We start from the raw sequence: 21,808 nt of genomic DNA on the forward strand, positions 1-21,808 counted from the left end.
AAAATAGGCATATTCCACATGTCTTAATTCGATTTTTGTTTAATTCGAGTATGGCTTTAACCGGATTAAGGTAATTAGAAATCGCTGTTTACATGGTAGTTTCTTAATCAGAGTATGGTCTTAATCAGATTAATATCAGAGTATTGTTGCCCATGTAAACATACTGATTGTTTAATGTTTTGAACTGAAACTGAACTGAAAAAACCTTAAGATGTGACATAAGCTTGTTGTGTTTATTGCCTAATCGTAAGCTTGTTCAGAAATGGTGACAAAATCTTGATGAAAAAAGACGTTATTGGAGAAAATGAGAAAGATGTTATTTAAATTAACAAATATTCGGGGTTTTTTTTAGTCCAAATATTCAAATACAATATTTTGGGAAAATGCCCATCCCTAGTTGACACTTCAGAGTGATGAAATGCATGAATGAGAATATAAAGAGCGGGACGTCCTTGATGTTAAAAAAGTTATAAGCGCAACATATCCTGAAAAGGAACTCGGTGCTCGTGCTGACTGGCACAAAGTGCGTGCACAGAAACCTGCCTCTCTCAGAAGGCGATCGCGAATTTGGGACTTGCTCTATGTTATAAAGTGTTATTAACAGGGCTGGGTATCAATACTATCGAGAATCGTAAAATGTCTTGTCGTTCGATACCAAATTTCGATACCTAAGGGATTAATCTCATCAACATCAGCCAATAAGCATGCAGCATGAATGGCTGTGGTGGAAAAAAACATTAGTTTACGGCGGTAACACCCAAGGTAATGCTCGCACGTGAGGCTGTAGTGTGTAACCCACATTACAGCTCCGATACGGCCACCGGAGCTGATCGCATCCACTCTAATAAATCCTGCCGTTTATACCGACCGCACCACGCCACAAGGACGGACCAAAACCTCGCGGAAAGCCGCGTCTCTAAGCATGAGGTTACAAATTGAATTCTCTTTCACGTCTTATTGCACTTGAATGGTCGAACACACATAACATAACATCAAAACGGCCATCGCGTGGAGTATTCACGTAAACACAGTGTTGAAAACACTTAATGTTTTTGTGGAAACAGCGATACCTTTTTTTCAGGATTCTTTTACGAAGTGAGGGACGAGTCAGTATTATTTGCGGTGTTAATTGACAGCATGTGACAGATGTCGTCCATGCAGCTTAACTTGTATTGAACCCAGAACATTACTTTAAACACAGTATGTGTTTACTGGAATGTCTGCAGGGGTGTAATCTGTGCAGTATGTTCACTGTAATCTCTGCAGTGTGTGTTAACTGTAATCTTGTGTGCGTTCGCTATAATCTCTCTCTACTGTAGGTCAGAGGCGCTGGGCTGTGCTTCGCTGGCTGGATTGTGTTTATATGCAAGATGTGGATGTCGGCGGTGTGCGTGTAATAGGGTGTGGTCCTCCAGATGGGTTTTATGGTAAAGCTGTGGTTTTGTGTGTACGATTGAGCTGTAACTCAAAACATCACACCGAATGCACAATTAACTTGCTGACATACCTACTCATCTGACAAGAATAAACCATAAATCTTTCATTGTGAACAGAGAGGCAGTGTAAGGTGCAAGCAGCTGGGTTCAAAACTAACTTTAGAAGTTCATGCCAAGTTTTGAATGTAAACTTCATGGTGGCATGGAATTTATTCAAAACCACATGGCTCGAGACGACCTGTAAAATCTATATGTAAACACTTTTACATGAAAAGCACATTCTTGCCGATTAAATTAGTAGAAAAGTGGAAAAACATCCCTGTACAGTACAAGACCAAAACACTCGTTTTAACAATGTGTTTTTTTGGTGAGCACTGAAACTGCTAGTAAATTTCACAAATAATAATAAAAAAAAAGGCAGGTAAGCGAGTGAAATAAACATGAATTTACCTGAAATAGTATTTTCTTGTGAAAAAAAAATATCCCAGAGTTTACTAACATTTGTCCCAAATTGCACTAGTGCAAATGTGATATTAAACTGTTGTCTAAAATCAATAAATATTACATTAATAGTGTGTTATATTTTAGACACAATATTGTCTAATTTTGCTCAATTTTGCCAACAAAAAATATTACCTATAAAGCAGAGCAGGACTGTTGTGCGCCTCTGAGCAACACACAGCGGGGTTACATTTCTGAATGAATCCGCGTTGAGCGAATCAATCGGGTGAATCAATGATTAAAGCTACACTTTTTTAGTTTATTCTTAGCTAAAAACACTTAGTTCTTTCAAAAATATATGTGCTCATTAATGCATATTTACTTCTTTCAAGTAATAAAGTATTCTCGTAAGTTTATAATATGCCATTGAAAATACATACTGTAATGGGTTCGAATGCGGGTCGCCATGTTGCCCCTCCATCTTGAAAGTACATCAGCCAAAGAGGGACATACCCGTAAATTCAAGCTTTGCCTTTCACGTTTTAACACTCGATGGCACCGTGTCGAATGTGGACGAGGTCGAACTGGAAGCCATATTAATCTTGGACTAAATCGGCCACCGTAGGAGTTAAAACGAAATCGGAATTGAGAGGAAGAGAAACTATTATTCACTGGATGGTCATATACCTTTTAACCGCTAGATGGGGGAAAATATCACACAGTGTAGCTTTAAAGGTATAGTTATAGACAATTAAATGTATAGTTCACCCAAAAATGAAAATGCTGGCATCATTTACTCCCCCTCATGGACATTGAAGCCTAAAAGTTTGTGTAATAAATCTTATGTTGAATATATATTCTTTCTAAAGCTGCTTTTTGTAATGTCTATTTGATGCCTTCTCATTTAACAATCTTTTGGAGGTAATTTATCAGCCAAATTTGATAGCCTATCTATATCTGATTTATCGCATATGGAATGTATATTAGATAAATCAGATGTATTTTTGGTTAAGAATTAACACGGTATAAAGCGTGCCGGTGACCATCTTCAGCTTCAGGGCATGCAGCTCAAACAGCAATCACAACTAATAATGACTATGATTGGGACTGACATATTAAATAACATAATAAAGAGAACAATATTGTAATAAAACTTTGTGAATTATTTTTGGTTAATTGCCTGTTTCATGGCGTTGGCTGGATTCCTGGAAGAGCATATTCGCATCATTTTGTGCAGAGGTCATTTGTAATATGTTTATTTAGTATACAATTAATCAGATGCGTTTCTTTGAGCTAAATAACGTGCTAGCAAAGAGTTTCAGTGTAGACAATATGTTCACAATAATAATAACTATGATTGGGACCGTACATTATAAAGAGAACACTACTTTAATAAACTATTGTGAATTCATTGGGTTTAGTTGCCATTTTTAGCGCGTTGTTCCAAGAAGAGCACATCCACATATTTCTGACCAGCATGCATCTGAGGCGGCGTTAGTTACACATTGTATTAGAGGTTATATTTGATTATTAAATAAGTAATTTAATTAAATGATCAATCACATCGACTCATTTTACAATCCTACTAGTCCTTTATTCAGATAAAAAACCCTTCTCATTCATTCATTGATGCAGTCGGCTATAAGCCACTGCAGTAGACGCATATTGCAGTATTAAGGCTAACGATTAATTGATCGTTCATTTAAACGACGATCGATCATGGGAATTTGTGTAAATTGTATACATGAAAAATGAGCGTTTGTGTTTTCTTACTGGACTCTGTAGTATCTGAGTGACTCTCTTCTTCTGCTCCATCATGTTGAAGTCTTGTCGTAGGTCAGGTGACATGTTGCGTGCGCGCAGGTACTCCGGGTCATTTTCATTGATGCGGTCAAAGTAGCCCTCACGTTTCCCCACGCTGGGGGGTGGAGGGGTTGTCACCACCTCCTGTCTCGACTCGCCACTCATCTCTACTGTATTTTCCTGCTGTTTTCACCTGGAGAGAAAGAGAGTAAGATTCAGCTTGAGTATGTGTGGAATTAATTACCCAGACCAATTAGTCATAAAAATGTATAAATCCTTTTTCTTTTTTGCACATCCCTAGTAAACACAAAATACATTGTGCATTCACTGAATGAAAAAACCTGTGAGAGGAAGTCTGTGCACTTCATTTGACAGGCAAAACAGTCTCGACCAATAATGACCATCATCCCACACAAACGCGCACATATGTCCACCAATCAATACAATCAAAAAACAGGCAACCACACATTAGCTGAACTCGCTTGCTGAGAGTATCACTATTCACAATGGACCTTGTTCTTTGTTCACTCTCGACAAAAAGAAGAGAGTGGCTGTCCCGCCAACAGTGAAGGGTGGCGTCAGGTCAACCAACAGGAGGGCAGCACTATCCTATAACACTATCAGGTTTAGTTAGGGCTGATTTTCGCACACACACAGTTGTCCCAGCCATTTGGGTTCCTCTCTGTTGTGTGAGTAAAGCTGTAGAGTATTAAAAATTTATTTCTCCAGATGGTACACTACCCAAAGTTTGGGGTTGGTAAATACTTTTATTGATCCTTTTATTCAGCAAGGATGCATTCAATTGTTCAAAAGTGACAGTAAAGACATTAATAATGTTACAAAACAATCATTTCAAATAAATGCTGTTCTTCTGAACTTTCTATTCATCAAAGACGCCTGAAAAAAAGTATGTTTGATTGATTAGAAAAGTTATAGCACACCTCTCCAGAACAAGCAGCATGATTTGAAGCATGAATATGCGATGAGTTATAGGTGTATATTAGGGCTATTGACACTAATTTCATGATTCGATTTCTATGAACAAGCTTTTGATTCGATTCTATTCCGATTTTGATTTAATATTTATTATTTTGGATATATATCAGATACAGTACATGTCAGTTAGTACTACATTACTATGAACTGATTTGTATACAAACTCTTAAAGGGTAACTAAACCCCTGCTCAGAGCTTAACTCCACCCACTGGCAATTTTCAAAAAATGCTGGAAAAGTGGGCAGAGCCCGGCGGACACAGAGGGGACAAACCGAGGGCGGGGCTGAGCGGAGGGCGTGCACCTGAGACCCGCAGGGACGGATTGATTGACAGCTGTCAGACTCGCGAGTCGCAAAGATGGAGAATGACTGGAGTGACGCCAGCTTTGCAACAGAGCGGTCATTTCTCCTACCTTCACCTGAAGTGGAGGAGGGTGGATTGTCTGTAACAGACACAAACCCGGAGCCTTATCAATGCGAGCCGCTGCTCAAACTGCGTTAACTCCCGATGCAGACGATGCTAGTGAAGCAGCCGCGCAAGAGAACTGACCTAATCTATCTGCGTCCGCGGCAACCACTTGCGTGTCAGGGTTTGAAAGCGCGTCTCATGTATGAAAATGATTTTGAACACTGATTGAGCGATGTGACATGTGACATGATACAGATAAGTTGTAGGTTACTTTATGTTTTAACATACCTTAAGATGTACATGCTTCTTTTGTGCTGTAACTGGTATTAAAGCAGATATGATCAGTTCACGTGTTCTGCGCCACATTTAACAGCGCCAAAACTGTATTTATTTTTAAAATGTGGTAATAAAATGGACATCATTTGAAATCTGAGACTTTGTTTCATATCAAAATGCATCAAAGCACAAAGCTTATTGCGATTTATTGGATGGGAGGCGTGCAATGTTCTGTTCATTCATGAACTGAAAACAGGATAGACTAATCGATTCTTGGGATTTAAGAAATCAATATTTTTTACCCAGCCCTAGTACATATAGTACAATATATAGTTTAATACTTCTTGGCGTTTAACAATCTTTTTGTGAACTTTTTGAAGCGTCAAAGTGGTAGTTGCTTAGCTGTCAACGGAGGGACAGAAAGCTCTCATATTTCATCATAAAGATCTTCATTTTTGGGGGAACTATGCCTTTAATACTGAAATCAGATCAGATACAGCTGGGACTGTTTTCAAATCACTTCTGCTGTTGTGCCAGACTGTGTCAGGCATTTTCCCAGTAAAAAGCTTTCACCTGTACTTCTCTGGGTTTTCACACTCACTCCCTTCTCCAACTCATTCTGGAGGGGGCGGGTGGGTTTTCTTTTCTCTGCTGTACGTTGCTAAGCTGCTCATTCAGGTCAAATGGCACTTGGAAAGATGGTTCAGATTAGAGACACACAACTCTGCCAGAAACACACACACACACACATGCACAGGGTGGGCTAAATAAAAGAGCCCAAGCCAACAGGAAGCAATACTACACCACACATTTGTAGGTACGTGCTCTACACACACACATGTGCAAGACTTCAAATAGCCCTATTAACCTGATTAGGAGTTGTTGCATTCTAGGTTAAAAAGCCAAATAAACACACAAGCATAAACAAATACAACCTCTACAATAGATCTGAGCACATCTGACTAACAGGAAGAGGGGAGCTTAAGGGGACGCCGCTTAAGTTTATTATGCTGTCATAACAACACATTTGCGCACACACACATATGATGCAATGATCAAACCTAGCGAGCATTGGCTACAACTGTTGTGTGCTGACAGATGACGACACATACCCACCCAGAAACAGAAACAACACGAAGGCTGCCAAGCCTGAAAGGCAGAACCACGAAACAACTCTAAACAATGACAACAACAGCAGGTGTGTGGATATTACGAGACAATAACCACAGTTATTTGTCCCTTCAAGACCCAAAAATGAACATTTTACTCCGTTTACTCAACCTCATGTTGTTTCAAACACGGTATGACTACCTTGATAATAATTAACAATTGTTGATTATTTCTATAAAAATAAAAGTGAAAAAAAAAAAAAAAAAAAAAAAAATCACAGTTAAATCACGTTAAATCTATTAACAAACATTACAAACCTCAAAAAAAATAGCGCTTCAACCCGTGCACGTGCTCATGAAGCTTAAGGAGTTAAAGCAGTTATTACGTTTTTTTTTTTTTTTTTTAAGAAATAAACACTTATTCAAGAAGGATGCATTCAACTAAAAGTGACAGTAAAGACACTTAAGAAGCACAACTTTTTTAACACAAATAATTAGGGATGCATGACATATCGGCTGATATATGTGACCCTGGACCACAAAACCAGTCATAAGTCGCATGGGTATATTTGTGGAAATAGCCAATACATTGTATGGGTCAAAATTATAAATTTTTCTTTTATGCCAAAAATCATGATCATGTTCCATGAAGATATTTTGCAAATTTCCTACCGTAAATATATCAAATCTATTATTATTAGTAATATGCATCGCTAAGGACTTTATTTGTTATAAAGGCAATTTTCTCAATATTTCGATTTTTTTGCACCCTCAGATTCCAGATTTTCAAATAGTTGTATCTCAGCCAAATATTGTCCGATCCTAACAAACCATACACATTTAAGATTTCAGATGATGTATAAATCCCTTATGACTGGTTTTGTGGTCCAGGGTCACATATGTTCATTTTTAATGTTATTGTTACCGGGCCAATACATTTTTTGGCCTGATTTATTAAAGGCACATTGTGTAATTTTTTGCCTCTAGAGGTCGCTTATTCTAAACAAAAGGCGTAGTTTAATGAAGCCTGGATTTTGAGGGCTTCCGCTTCTTCCGCTCATGTGTATGTGGGGTAACGCAGCACTGTTTTATCATATTAGATACACTTGAGTGTGTTGAAAGTTATGTTATAATGCTACTCTGTGCGTTCACTCAGCGGCTACTATGACACACTTTTTGCACACTGCAGTAAGCTAGATCGATATTAGGCATGGTAAAACATGTTACATGCGGTAAATCAAGAAAACGATTTAAAAAATAAGACTAACTGTGTTGAGATGTATAATGATTTGTTTTCTGTCGATGAATGTATCCAATAGGGCTGTCAAAATTGCTCAAAAATGACGTTCGAATATTCCCTCTAAAAAACATCTGGTTGCGCATTTTGTCAATGACGCGCATTACGTCAAAAACAGGACAAATTAATACAAAGAGACATAACTACTTGTATAGGTATTCTATTTAAGTTTAAACAAATTTGACAACGTATTACCTAAACAAAAACAAGTAAATCAACTAATGGCCAAGACCGCGGACCTCACTCTCTCTCGCCCTCACCCTCTCTGCGCATAACGGTTTAAATGAACAAACACATTTTGAGAGCTGATCAAGAGTTTTGTGCAAGCAATTTAAGGTTGCGACTCTTGTCCCAAATATAGCAGGCTTCATTCAGTGATTGAAACAAATATTAATTGAAGTTTTACAGCATATTGAACGCTCCGAGCGAGCTGCTGTGGTAAACATGGAACTTTTCCTTGACATGAAACGGCAAATAATCAAACCAGTGGAAGCAGTGCATTTATCCTGTATTCATGCAATATCTATTCAGTCAGTACCTCGGTTCCATTGCTTGACAGAACTCCCTGAAGCCTGCCCCATCCACGACAATGATTGGTCTCAATGTCCTTATGAAAAAAATTAATTTCTCCGTTATGGCACGTAATGTCGACAAAGAGCTTGTGGCGGGCGATGCAAAGTAAGGGTGGTCCAGTTCTACATACATAAAGCGTGCAGTCACAAGTAATATCAAGGTTTATTTTGATCTGTTTTACATGATTCTTTTGTAGTGTGGTTTTTCGGTGAAGTGTACTAAAATAAATATCGTCACCTGTGTACATTAGCCCACTTCTTCTCAACGCTTTTTCCTGATGGTTTATAGAACAATTACTCAGAGTCGCCCTCTGTCGTTTCAAAGAATAGCACAACGGCGAGCGCGTCTAGTATAAACGCCTCGTCGGTTTGGGGAGGAGCGCGCGCAGTCAGCGGGGGCTCGCGCTAGCGCCCACTCGCAAACCAGACAGCCACGCCTCTACTACCGCGGGCGTTTTTTTTCCAAAATGTTTTATTCGAATATTAATTTTCACCTTCGAAATTCGTTTTTTTTTTTTACTATTCGAATATATATTCGAATTTAGAATATTCGTTGACAGCCCTAGTATCCAAACAGTTGCTCACATGTCTAATAAAACACATATACCGGTATTCAAGCGTCTTTGGTGTTTCCATGGTTTCTGCAAAAAACTGGAAATCGAGGTAAACACGGGTGTGATGTCGACGACGCACGGACACGGTCCATGTCCTGTTAAAAATCGCTCATTTCTCTGGATTTAAACATTCTTGGAAACAATTGGGATAATGTACACAAGTCAACAAAATATATTACATTGTTCTAGTGGTTTTTGGATATTTTAATCTAAAAATCTTACATATTGTGCCTTTAAGCGCTGATAAATAATGGATTATTTCCTTCAGCTGAGACACTTCGGATGCGGATTGTTCGTCATGATGGTTTTGAATTGCTTGAAATATGATTGGAATCACTGTTAATGTGCTGCACAATTCTGTCATATAGGCTACATAAAATTATAATGAGAACATTATAATTGTGTGCTTGGGTCATGGCTTTTAAAGGTGAGACTTTTTTTTGTAATCAGGCTCTGAAAAATGATATACAAATTTGGATTTAGATTTATCGGCCAATATATCGGTTATTGGCTTTCAAATATAAAGAATTATCGGTTCAGCCGAAATATTTATATCGCTACATCATAATAAATGTTTCTTGAGCAGCAAATCATCATATTAGAATGATTTCTGAAGGATCATGTGACACTGAAGACTGGAGTAATGATGCTGAAAATTCAGCTTTGATCAGGAACAGATTACATATGTTACAAGTTATTTCTAATTGCAATATTTCACAATAAAACTGTTTTACTGTATTTTTGATCAAATAAATGCAGCCTGGCTAAACATGAGACTTCAAAACATCAACATCTTACTGACCCCAAACTTTTGAACGGTAATGTAGTTGTATGAAACACTTTTATGATGCTTTTGAGGCTTGACGGTGTCATTTTTGCAAAACTTTCCACCGCCTGTTGAAAATAAACTGCATAATGGAATTATAATCTGCTAAATATGAATCTGGATCTGAATCGACTGGGACAGGCGGCAGATGTCCTGTACATCAAATTATATAACCCTGCCTGTCAATCTCAGCTTATCGACTGCTTTATGTAAAGCAGTGTGTTGATTTGGGACATGTTGTTGATTGTTCCAAACTGTCAGGGCGGGTGTGTGATGAAAAACAAAAGTGTGTTGGAAAGATGGAGAAAGAAAATGGGGAGGATCCTCAATCCTCACTATAACAGCTGTTCGGCATCTGAATGCAGGCAATAATGAAGTGCTGTGCAGGATTTCTCACACACATGCATAGAGAGCAGGGCTGTAATAACAGAAAGGGCACTAGTAATACAATAGCCACAGAAGACAATAAAATACACTACAGGGACACCAGCAGGACGAGTCACAAGATTCACAGTGTGCACTACAGTCAATGCCTCATTGTGCAACTGCTTTCTCTCACACAGCTTAGATTCAGTATGACATGAGTCCCATTTCAGACAGCAGTCACCCTCAAGTGAACCATTACAATCTCGATTTACCATTCACAGCGGCTCCGACTGACCTGAGGACTGTATGAGAACTTTTAACGTGTAAACCGATGATAATGGCATTTATACATCTTAGGTGAGTCTTAAGCGCACTAAAGTACCTTTGAGGACACTACCATGTGCGTGTTTCCTCCCACACCCCCTCATTATCGTCAGTATGCCGTACTATTTCTCTTTTTATCTTTGGGGGCTCTATAAATAGCGCGCGACATATTTTCAGACTCAGATTTCAGGCGTTGCAAAGGGTCTCGCGTTTAAATAGCGGACTATCAGCGCGCGAGGGGGTGTGTGCGTGCTCGCTCGCGCAGAAAATAAGGACACGGTAATCTTTTTTTTTTTTTTAAGTTATAAAATTTCACGAGAAGATGCGGCAAATAAACTGTGTTTGAGTTTACAAAAATAGTGACGGCTGACCAATAAATCCCTCTTTGAATGTTTTTAAACGCTGCTGTGATTACAGCCAGTGATAATTGTATCTTACTTATCGTTAAAGTTTACTTTTAACGACAATGTAGGGATAAAGAATAACCCAGAAATGAAAACGGAGAACTTTAATGCCGTTAAACTCACCTCACAGAGTGAAAGTCCAGTGAGCGCTCGAGCGCATCTCTCTCATTCCCGCCTCGAGAATCCCAGATTACCTCAGGGGATTAAACACGACAAAAACAGTCCAAAAACTCCACAAAGAGTCCGCAATTCCACTCGGAAAAACGCAAAACGCAACTCTCACACAGCAGCGACGCTCCTCTTCCCTCGTAAATAGGGGGTTTTCAGCCGTAGTGTGTGTGCTTTAACGAGGGGAGTGTTTTTGCGAGGCTCTGCTTACTAGTGAGAGAAACTGAAGTGGTCATGTGACCTACTAATCCGGCCCCTTCACTGAGCGCACAAATCCAACCGGCCAATCAGAACGTAGGATACCCACTGTACCCCGCCCACTCTCGTCTCAACTAGAAGAATTAAAGGTCAGTGTTTACGATACTGCGTATGTGTGTGTGAGAGATATAAAATGACAGTATGACACAAATCCACACCGTAACTGAATTATCCTCATAGCTCACACACAAGCAATCTACACATAGATGTGCACAGGACACTGTTAAAGCATTATATTCTTCATTAGCAGATGAACACAGCTGTGAATCACAGCAACCTTGTACACATTCTGACTGTTTTATCGGCAACACAAAATATGAGCAATGAAGAGCAAAGTTTGGTACTGTGTTCGATTGCATTATTGAACCAATCAATGTTTTGAGTTCAATACAAGTTCATCTCTAATGACAACATCTGTGACATTCAGTGGGGACTACCAGACAATAATATTGACTCATCATCCCATTAGTTCATAAAACCAAACAGAAAATGCATTTACTGTAATACAAGTCCATGAGGCAAGACATTCTGAATGGTTTCAACACAGCTGATATTAATGTGTAAAGCACTTGTAATAATTATTTCACACAAAAGTGTTTTATTTGATATGTTAAGTTGTCAAAATCATTATTTTAGCAGTGGGACTACTTTTCTAGGTGGATGAACTTCTGGTATTCTCAGGTATACTATGCAAAAACAGTAGTTCATGTCTTTACATGGTTTTAACAGGAGTAATAAATAATTGATAAAATTTTGCTAAATTTGTAAACAATTTTAAACACTAATCCCATCTCTTCTGTCTTTTAGTTTCAGAAAAAGTTTTTTTACACACATATTTTGGTGCCGTGTCTTGACTTCTGTTTTAAGTGCATTACTTTAAATGTTTTTACAAACAAAATGAAGTTATGTAATGATGCAGTACTACTAGTCAGCTGGTAGTGCTTTGAATATAAATTATAAATTTAAAACCTATTGCAACAAAACAAAACAAACACATTAAGTCATGACGCAAGGAATACCGTTTCTGCGTCAAATCCTCCATTTGTTTCAAATGAGAATACCTAGGGGTGGGATAAAATATTGTTAGGGCAATATATCATCTTCTCTATGCGATATGATAATTGACACGCTGGCGCCAAATATCGATATTTTAATTAATAAAATAATGCGCTCTAAAAAGATTTTGCTGCTCACAGCGTCATTACTTCAAGGCGCTCAACACATAAATGATAAAAATGTGAACATAAGATAACTAGCCTAAGAAAAATAGATTTTTAACGGGATGGCGGACAGTAGTGCGAGTAAAATAGTAGATGCCCCAGCGACATTTAAGTCCAAATAATGAAAAAACCTGCATACAGAACATTTTCACTTCCCCATTTCTCATTGTTAAGTGGTCTCAATTTTTTCCAGAGCTGTATACACACACACACACACCGCAGGCATAACATAAATCCTAATATTATGTTGGTCCCACTTTTGCTGCCAAAACAGCCCGGACCCGTCGAGGCATGGACTCCACTAGATCCCTGAAGGTGTGCTGTGGTATCTGGCACCAAGATGTTAGCACCAGATCCTTTAAGTCCTGTAAATTGCGAGGTGGGGCCTCCATGGATCGGACTTGTTTGTTCAGCACATCCCACAGATGCTCGATTGAATTGAGATCTGGGGAATTTGGAGGCCAAGTCAACACCTCAAACTCGTTGTTGTGCTCCTTAAACCATTCCTGAACCATTTTTGCTTTGTGGCAGGGCACATTATCCTGCTGAAAGAGGCCACAGTTACCAGGGAATACCGTTTCCATGAAAGGGTGTAGGGTGAATTCATGGTGATTGGGACACTTTTTGCCATTGAGATGACTTGGAAAAAGTGTCCCAATCACCCTGAATTCACCCTACATGGTCTGCAACAATGCTTAGGTAGGTGGTACGTGTCAAAGTAACATTCACATGGATGGCAGGACCCAAGGTTTCCCAGCAGAACTTTACCCAAAGCATCACACTGCCTCCGCCGGCTTGCCTTCTTCCCATAGTGCATCCTGATGTCATGTGTTCCCCAGGTAAGCAACACACACGCATCCGGCCAGCCACGTGATATAAAAGAAAACGTGATTCATCAGACCAGGCCGACTTCTTCCATTGCTCCGTGGTCCAATTCTGATGCTCACGTGCCCACTCTTGGTGCTTTCGGCGGTGGACAGCATGGGCACCCTGATTGGTCTGCGGCTATGCAGCCCCATACGCAACAAACTGCGATGCACTGTGCATTCTGACACCTTTCTATCAGAACCAGCATTAACTTCTTGAGCAATTTGAGCAAACAGTAGCTTGTCTGTTTGATTGGACCACACGGGCCAGCCTTCTCCCCACGTGCATCAATGAGCCTTGGCCGCCCATGACCCCGTCACCGGTTTCAGCACTGTTCCTTCCTTGGACCACTTTTGATAGATACTGACCACTGCAGACCGGAAACACCACAGTTTTGGACATGCTCTGACCCAGTCGTCTTGCCAAATCCTTACGCTTGCTAATTTTTCCTGCTTTTAACACATCAACTTTGAGGACAAAATGTTCACTTGCTATGTTATGCCTGATCGTGTATATATATATATATATTATCTCATGGTGAATCACTGTCTGGCCATCTGGGATTTCGGTATGGAGATAAAGGTTGGGATCGTGATTTCAACACACAGTGAGTGTGTATTAGTACCATTTGTTGTTTGCTTTTGGCATCTGACTTAACAAGCAGATTGGCCTCTGCAGCATGCAACACAAGTAATTAAACAAAATTATTGAGCTATTTTCCCACGACCTGCCGTCGAGGCTGGAGACACTTTATAACACATGCTGATATTGACTTTGATAACTTAAATACTCATCCAGTCAGTGTGTGCTTGTGTGTGTCAGCATGTGACACAAATTCGCGACTAAAACATGAGGTCAAGGTTAGCATGGCCCAGTTAGCATGTTATTTTTCCCTCTGTCCTGTCAAACAAAGAGTACTGCATATGTAAAATATCAAAACTCAGCTCAAGAGAAGACAGACACCTCAGACACAGATATCTCAATCATAAATCTCGTTTTCCTGTCAACGTCAACACAGATAAACATAACTCACTCACACACAGAGACACGCATCTTATCTCAGACGGCATCAGGGAAGTAATGATCATGTTGTGTACACAGACAGCCAACAGTACAGTATAAAAGACATGAATCCAAACCAGAATTTCAGAGAGAATTGTGGGTGTGCTCTTTAGACTTGGGCCAGTAAGCATACAGTAGGAACAATCCAGAACACCATAGTAATTACCCAGAATACCCTAGCAACACCTTAACATTGTGTCACTTAAGAAAATGTAACACTTTACAATAATGTTTCATTTGTTATAGGGATGCACCGAAATGAACATTTTGGCTGATACCGATAATCGATAATTCTTTATATTTGAAAGCCGATATCCGATATATTGGCCGATAAATCTAAATCCAAATTTTTATACGATTTTTGAGAGCCTGATTACAAAAACAAAAGTCTCACCATTAAAAAGGCCATATCCCAAGCACTTCAACATAAATCAAACATATACAGTACAGTAGACTAGTTTGAACCAGTGCAAGTTTTAAAATTACATTTCCTTTTTGAAGTGATTCTAATCATATTTCAAGCACTTTAAAGCCATCATGGCGAACAGTGCGCATCTGAAGTGTCTCAGCGGAAGGATATAATCCATTATTTATCAGCTTTAAGATATCAAATTTTCTTATCGGACCGATAACAATAACATTAAAAATGAACATATATCGGCCGATAACGATATGGTGGCCGATATATCGTGCATCCCTAAATTGTTAACATTAGTTAGCTATATAAGTAAACATGAACTAATAATGAACAATACTTCTACAGCATTTATTAATCTTAGCCAATGGTCATTTTAACATGCATAAAGATGTTAATGCACTGTGACCTAACATGAACAAACAATGAACAATTAGATTTACATTAATTAAGCCCGTCATGATGAACGAAAATTAGGAAATTCTTTAAAAAATATATTGGTCTTGTTAGCTAATGTTAACAAATGAGACCTTATTGTAGAGTGTTACTGAAAATGTAAAAAAATCGAGTGCAATCTAATGACAGCATTTGAATTAGAGCCCGACCGATAAAGGATTTTTAAGGCCGATACCGATACAAATATTTGGTCACTTAAAAATCCGATATTCCGATATATCAGCCGATATATATAAAAAATAAAAAAATAAAATAAAATAACAGAAACGCGTAAAAAAACACAAACAGATTTCCCTTATACATCAGTTATTTGTAGTTATTCATGATCCCTCAGCCTCTCTAAAATAATATGATAATGCAGTTTAAAAATAAACTTGTTTGTTTTATTGTTACAACAGAACAGAGGAACATAAAATATATTAAAGTTCTGATAAATAAAATGTATAAAAATACAAACTTAAGATATGAAACTTAAAGTCGTTTGGACGAAAACACAATAGGCTAACAAAAACAAAAAATCAAAGTTACCAGTATTAATAGATGTGGTAAGCTTTATAAATATAACTTTTAGCAAGACTGGAAAAAAAAATATTCAGTTAAGTTCTAGAAGTTCTGATAAATAACAACAACAGCAAAACAAACTATATACAGTATAAATATGAGCCACCTTATAATTACAATGTCAACTTGCTTATCCCTTTACATGCACTTTTAATTCTATCCATCAAGCTACCACAAACCATTTTCAATCATCATTTGCTGCCTGCCTTCTAAAATCTACTAACGTTACTGATGATGACTCGTGTAATCCATTATTTGACTCGTTAATGCGGCGTCTGAACGAAGTCACGCACTTTCGTTCACTCTTCACGAGCCTAACTTACGATTTACAATGCAGAGACTGGAACTACAAATATACTAGTTATAAATACAGTAATCGTTACTTTATTTAGGCAGAATAAGTTTGTTGTGTTTTTCAAGGCGCATTAATGTTAGCGGTCTCCCACTGATAGCCATGGCATTAGCTAGCTTTGTGGTTAGCGTCTATGATAAGTTATAATTTAGAAATATGTATACTTTTTCAAAATAACGGGCAGGGGAGAGATGATACGTCTCATGATGTCAAACTGTCAGACTATTAAAGAAATACATTTTATTCAGTCACATTGTCCGAGGTAAAATAAGTCAGTCAACTGTAACCTAGCGTAATTACCAGCTCTCTTGGCTTACATGTAACAGCAAAACTGGACTTGGCAGTTACAAATTGTGTCATGTTATTTGAGTTAAGAGAACTGATGGGGATGTTCTTTTAACTGTTATTCAATTCAAGCAATGTATGTCTCGTTGCCAACTTACATGCATTTCGCGGATGATCTGTGTTGTGAATGCAGCGCTCAGAGCGCTGAAGCTCAGCATGACTCTGCTGGATCAGCTGGTGGTGTTGCCAGCCGGCACGTTGTAGAGCGCCCTCTGGTGGACAAACTATGAAACGCCAACACTCAATGTGTTTGAGAGGTGTTTCGTCCGGTTTTTTTATTTTTAAAAAAATATTCATTTATCGGCCATCATAAATGCCGATACCGATAGTTTGGAAAAAGCCTAATATCGGCCGATAATATCGGCCCGCCGATATATCGGTCGGGCTCTAATTTGAATATGATCACTGATAAAAGGCAAAGTGAACTAATAACTTTCTTTCAGCAATGACAGATAAAAAGAGAGACAGACAGAGTCAGACAGACTAAAAATAAATGGTTTCCATGAGACAGTTCACAAAAGTCCAGTGGGAGGACAGTCAATCAGATTGACAGCCAGAGGACAGAGAGGAATTCCTGCGAGCCGGCAAAACCGAGTGGAAAATCGTTGTCTCGTGGTTTGGCCTGCAAAGAAAGTCTCACTTTTATGGAGACTATGTCCTGTTATCGCTCCCTTTCCCACAATTCTCTCTGCCTACTATTTGACTTGAGCAATACCAACAGAACAGGTGCAAGTGTGTGCGCGCATTTCCATTGGTCCTTACGCAAACAGACGCCATTCACTGTTTACTCTCTCTAATGGCTGATGTGTGCGATATGGTTCTCTCATTCTGTCCCCCCCAGGTTCTGTCTCCCGACTGCATTACGTGATGTAAAAATGTCAGAATGCAAGGATTAGACCTCACCTTACCCTCCAATAACAGACATCTGGGCTTTGCACATGGTTCTTACACTTGGTTCGAACCAACATTTGATAGCCCCTGCCCTCTAACCCTGAACTCTCATGTCAAATGGACTTAAATGGATCTTCTGCAGAACATCGGTCCTTATTGCAGCTAAGTGTTAAGGAATTGTTTGCGTTCAGTGTGAAACCTATTGTTTGCACTGATATCAACTGTAAAATATAGCCCACAATTGTGGCTTTACGACACACACACAGACATGTTGTTGTGATATCAAATCAGGCCATCATTTCTCATGTTCCGTCAAAGTGCGGCTCTTTTTGTGTGGTCTCTCAGGGAAGGGCAGAATCATTGTGGCCAGAGGCTAATATTTAACCCACCCGGACTTTTGAACAATGCAGACAGTGTATGTCAAACAACTCTTCCACACAAACACACACATTTAAAATGACACTTTTACTGAACCTGCAGGTAAACTTGGAACCAAGACAAATTCATTAAACTGGTGATCTCAAGCATTACAGAAGATCATGAACACACAAACACACACACATACAGTCTGTCTAAGAGAGACTGTCGGATGTGGTACTATTGAAGGATAGAAAGGAATTCATTGGGTAACTAGTTTTGGAGTAGTACAACTAGATGGGTAAATGTTAACAACTTGATCTAGACATAGACATATTCAAAGTTTAATCCAGTGTGTCTTTAAAGGGTTGGTTCAACCCGAAAAATTCTGTCATTAATTACTCACCCTCATCTCATTCCAAACCCGCAAGACTTTTGTTAATCTTCAGAACACAAATGAAGATCTTTTTGATGAAATCTTAGAGCTTTCTGTCCCTCCACTGACAGCCTACGCAACTACCACTCTCAAGCTCCAAGCCAAACCCCAGTTGGCTACTACTTTCAATTCAAGACAAGTGGGTGAAAACTTTTTTTTTTACCTCAAAGTCTTTAACTCTTTCCCCCGGCAGCGTTTTTGAAAAAAGCCTAAAATTTCCATTAATGGCAGGGAAGTGTTGTCTCATAAATTAAGGAAATTTCCATCAATGGCAGGGAAACGTTGTCTCGTAAATGACAGAAATTTCCATCAATGGCAGGGAAGCATTTTCTCATAAATGACAATTTTTTTTATAAATGGCGGGGAAGCGTTGTCTCATAAATTATAGAAATTTTCGTCAATGGCAGGGAAGAGTTGTCTCGTAAATTACGTAAATTCCGGTCAATGGCGGGGAAGCGTTCTCTCATAAATGACGGAAATTCCGGTCAATGGCGAAGAAAGAGTTAAAGGGTTACTTCAGTGATTTAGCATTAAGCTTTGTATTTAAATTGGGTCATTTATGTAGTAGAAATGTGAAATTATTTTTGAATTTGGTGCCTTCTAGACTGAGAAAAGACAGAAAATGTATTTTTGTCTCATGTGGATGAAAGACAACAACTCCCAGAATGCGCTTGCTTCGCTGCCCAACGAGGCCACTCCGTACACCGTCGTTTCGTTCTTCATAGTAATACAATCATTTCGTTCAGTTAGAGAATAAACACTACAATTAAAAAATGAACATGTCTTTTCAATTAAGTGTGAATGAGCCGAACGAAAGTCACGACACAGACGCAGCAGTGTCAGATTTCATTCATCACGAAGAGCTGAGGTAACGTTAAGCGCCAGTCTGGCACGTTTTCAGATCGCATATGCAAGCTTAACTATCACAGGAATTCATTGAAAAGTTGAAACACTCACTTTGCTCTGCATCTCCGTTATGAATGTCCGTGCGGCCGTCTGTGTCTTACATTGTGCGTGAGATCTCTCCCCTATGGGCGGGTTGATAACATGCGGAACAGCTCTATCTAGTGGCTGTAGTCTTTAGCCTCTGGCCAAAAAATTCTCAGATGACGCAAAATGACGATATTTGCGTCATCGGAGGATTTTTTCCAGAAAAAAAATGCATAATTTTCTCGTCTCAGGGGGATATGATGGGGGAAAGTACCATAATTTGAATATACTACCTGGTTTCTACTGATACAAAGCCTAATGCTAAATCAATGAGGTTACCCTTTAATAGTTTCACTTCTGTGTGTGAACTTCAAATGTGTCTGAAAATATATTTACGTCCTTAATACTGCTGTATTGGTATTCTTGCATATCAGTATCAAATTTGTCAGTCAGCCAGACAGTAAAGTTCATGGCTAATGCACGAGCGTGTGCCAAGATCCGCCTGTAGCGATGCAGCTCCTGGAGGGCAGTATCACCTGATAGCCTTCAACAAATTCCCCAAGTGTAGTAAGCGTTACATACAGAGCAGCAGACCTGAAAACATGCATGCAGTAGATAAACAGACTCGGTGTTGTCATATTTTGGATTCTAAACAGATAACCGTTAATAGTTACCATGGGAATGTGCAAATAGTAAACAAGTCTTCTGAATGCGCAACCATGTCAACGTAACTAAACATAGGCCTAGATATTAAAATGTAGGCTGGATAAAAGTGACATTACCTTCATATTTTGTTCGAGATCTGACCTGGTTAGCGAGTAAAAAGTGACATTTCCTGCTAAGTGCACCAACTTTTCCAAAAACAGCGGATGCAGCTTGACGAATACTGTAGTTTTCACTCAGTCGTGACCTCTCCATGATTGTGTGTTTTATCTAGAGAGAGTTCCTCAGGGGAAATGATTTTACCTTGAACTGTTTGAGTTTCGAGCTGATTTCCGATTGTTTTAATTCAATCCGAGTCAGAGCATCACAGGGCACATGAAAAATAAAGGGGATATAATGGAAAACAGGATTTTCCTTGCTCTTTTGAAATAAGAGTCTGATGTACAATCTTGTCATACTTTAAAAGTTCACATTGTAAAGGCCCTCCCCAGTCCACCCAGACCTGAAAAATAGCAAAACTATAAACTGCCTCATTAAAAAACACACTTTAAGTAAAGTTATCTAAAACTTTAAACCTAACCTAAACCTGTACACTCTCATCTTGCTACAGATCCGTATTTAATTAGCTATCCTTTCTATCCTTTTTTCTCAATGCAGATCAAAGCCTTTTCTTAATAAAGCAGTGCCAACATTAATTTCATACCAATAACCTGTTAACTCGCTTGCTCATTCATGCTTACGGATTATGTAATAGCTGATGACAAAAGAGACATGCAACTCTTTTGATCACAAAAGCTGCAAAAAAGACGTCAGACGGTAATTCAGAATAATAGAGATGGCAACCTTTCAAAGTTGCAATGAAATTAGACACCTCATTCAGGCGCTCCACCAAGTGATTCCGTTGGCATATATAAAAGTAAGCATATAATTTACATAGACTTAGCCATATCATTTTGCTGGGCTGTTACTTTGAGCCATGTAATAGAAGTTAGACAGCAAAAAAAATAAAATTAAACGTCCAAACAATCAGTTAAATAATTGTTAAGAGTTGATTAATTAGTCAATTTAAATTATTTGATTTATTTGCCAACCAACTCAACTGGAATCCTTCACAGACCATCTGTTGTCCACGGATCACGGTTTGAGGACCACTGAATGCACTAACCAAACAAACACCAATAATCACTATAACTGATTCCATTGAAAACATCCTTTCCCAAAAGAGCCATCCAAGAACCATTCACCCATGTGTAATAGACCTCATTTTGTGATGACGCTGATAAATAAACCGATATAGAGGATGTTTGTGTACTGCTATGTATCACATGGCACTGCTGTGACTTTCTATTCCATGACCACACAAGTTCAAGCCCCTCAGGGCAGAGTCATTTTAGAGACGCAGATCCTGTAGATCCTGATGGTGGATATCACATGGGCCCTTTCACACTGGGTAGTTCTAGGAACTAGCCACCAATGGGGTTCCCTGAACTAAATGTTCAGGGACATTTTCCTGGTTGCATTCGCACTGCCAGTAGGAACTCTGAAGTGACGTAAGACGTGCTTGTTGTTGTGACTTTTATTTTGACAGCGCTGAGAACGCCTGAGCCTGATTTCTCCATCTTCATTACAATCTACTTAACTGTCCCGTCTAATATGTTATTAGATAGAACTGTTACACAAAGAAAGCAGACAGTATATGAAAAAGTATTAGTGTTTGCCGTGTGGTTGATGCCCAATGTCGCTAGCTGAGCAGAAATATATAAATCAAAGTTGCGTTGGATTTTCTTTTTAGCGTAAAAGGTTGAGAGGTCCATCTATCACCGTTTTCCATGTGTGTAGAGTTAGTTTGTGGAGTAAATATAGAGGCTATAATCGGTGCGTTTCCACAGCATTTTAAAAATGGCAGGTATCGATGTTTCGCATGCGTTCAGCATACACTTACGTCACTGGTTCCT

The 21,808-nt window shown here is 38.9% G+C and overlaps 1 protein-coding gene across 7 annotated transcripts in view; it reads right to left on the minus strand.

The window, feature by feature from the left end:
- Positions 1-21,808, minus strand: part of add3a (adducin 3 (gamma) a) — a 133,265-nt gene that overhangs the window by 34,065 nt on the left and 77,392 nt on the right. For 4 of the 7 annotated variants that reach the window (XM_079807136.1, XM_079807139.1, XM_079807134.1 and 1 more), the window contains one exon: positions 3,651-3,873. In XM_079807136.1, the coding sequence (XP_079663262.1) occupies positions 3,651-3,845 (195 nt within the window). In that variant the 5' untranslated portion in view covers positions 3,846-3,873. Of the gene's footprint in view, positions 1-3,650; positions 3,874-10,995; positions 11,275-21,808 lie in introns of those variants that run through there. The other 3 variants (XM_079807138.1, XM_079807135.1, XM_079807137.1) reach the window with 1 other exon arrangement.

Source organism: Gobio gobio, assembly GCF_949357685.1.
Source record: "Gobio gobio genome assembly, chromosome: 24".
NCBI classification, from domain to species: domain Eukaryota; kingdom Metazoa; phylum Chordata; class Actinopteri; order Cypriniformes; family Gobionidae; genus Gobio; species Gobio gobio.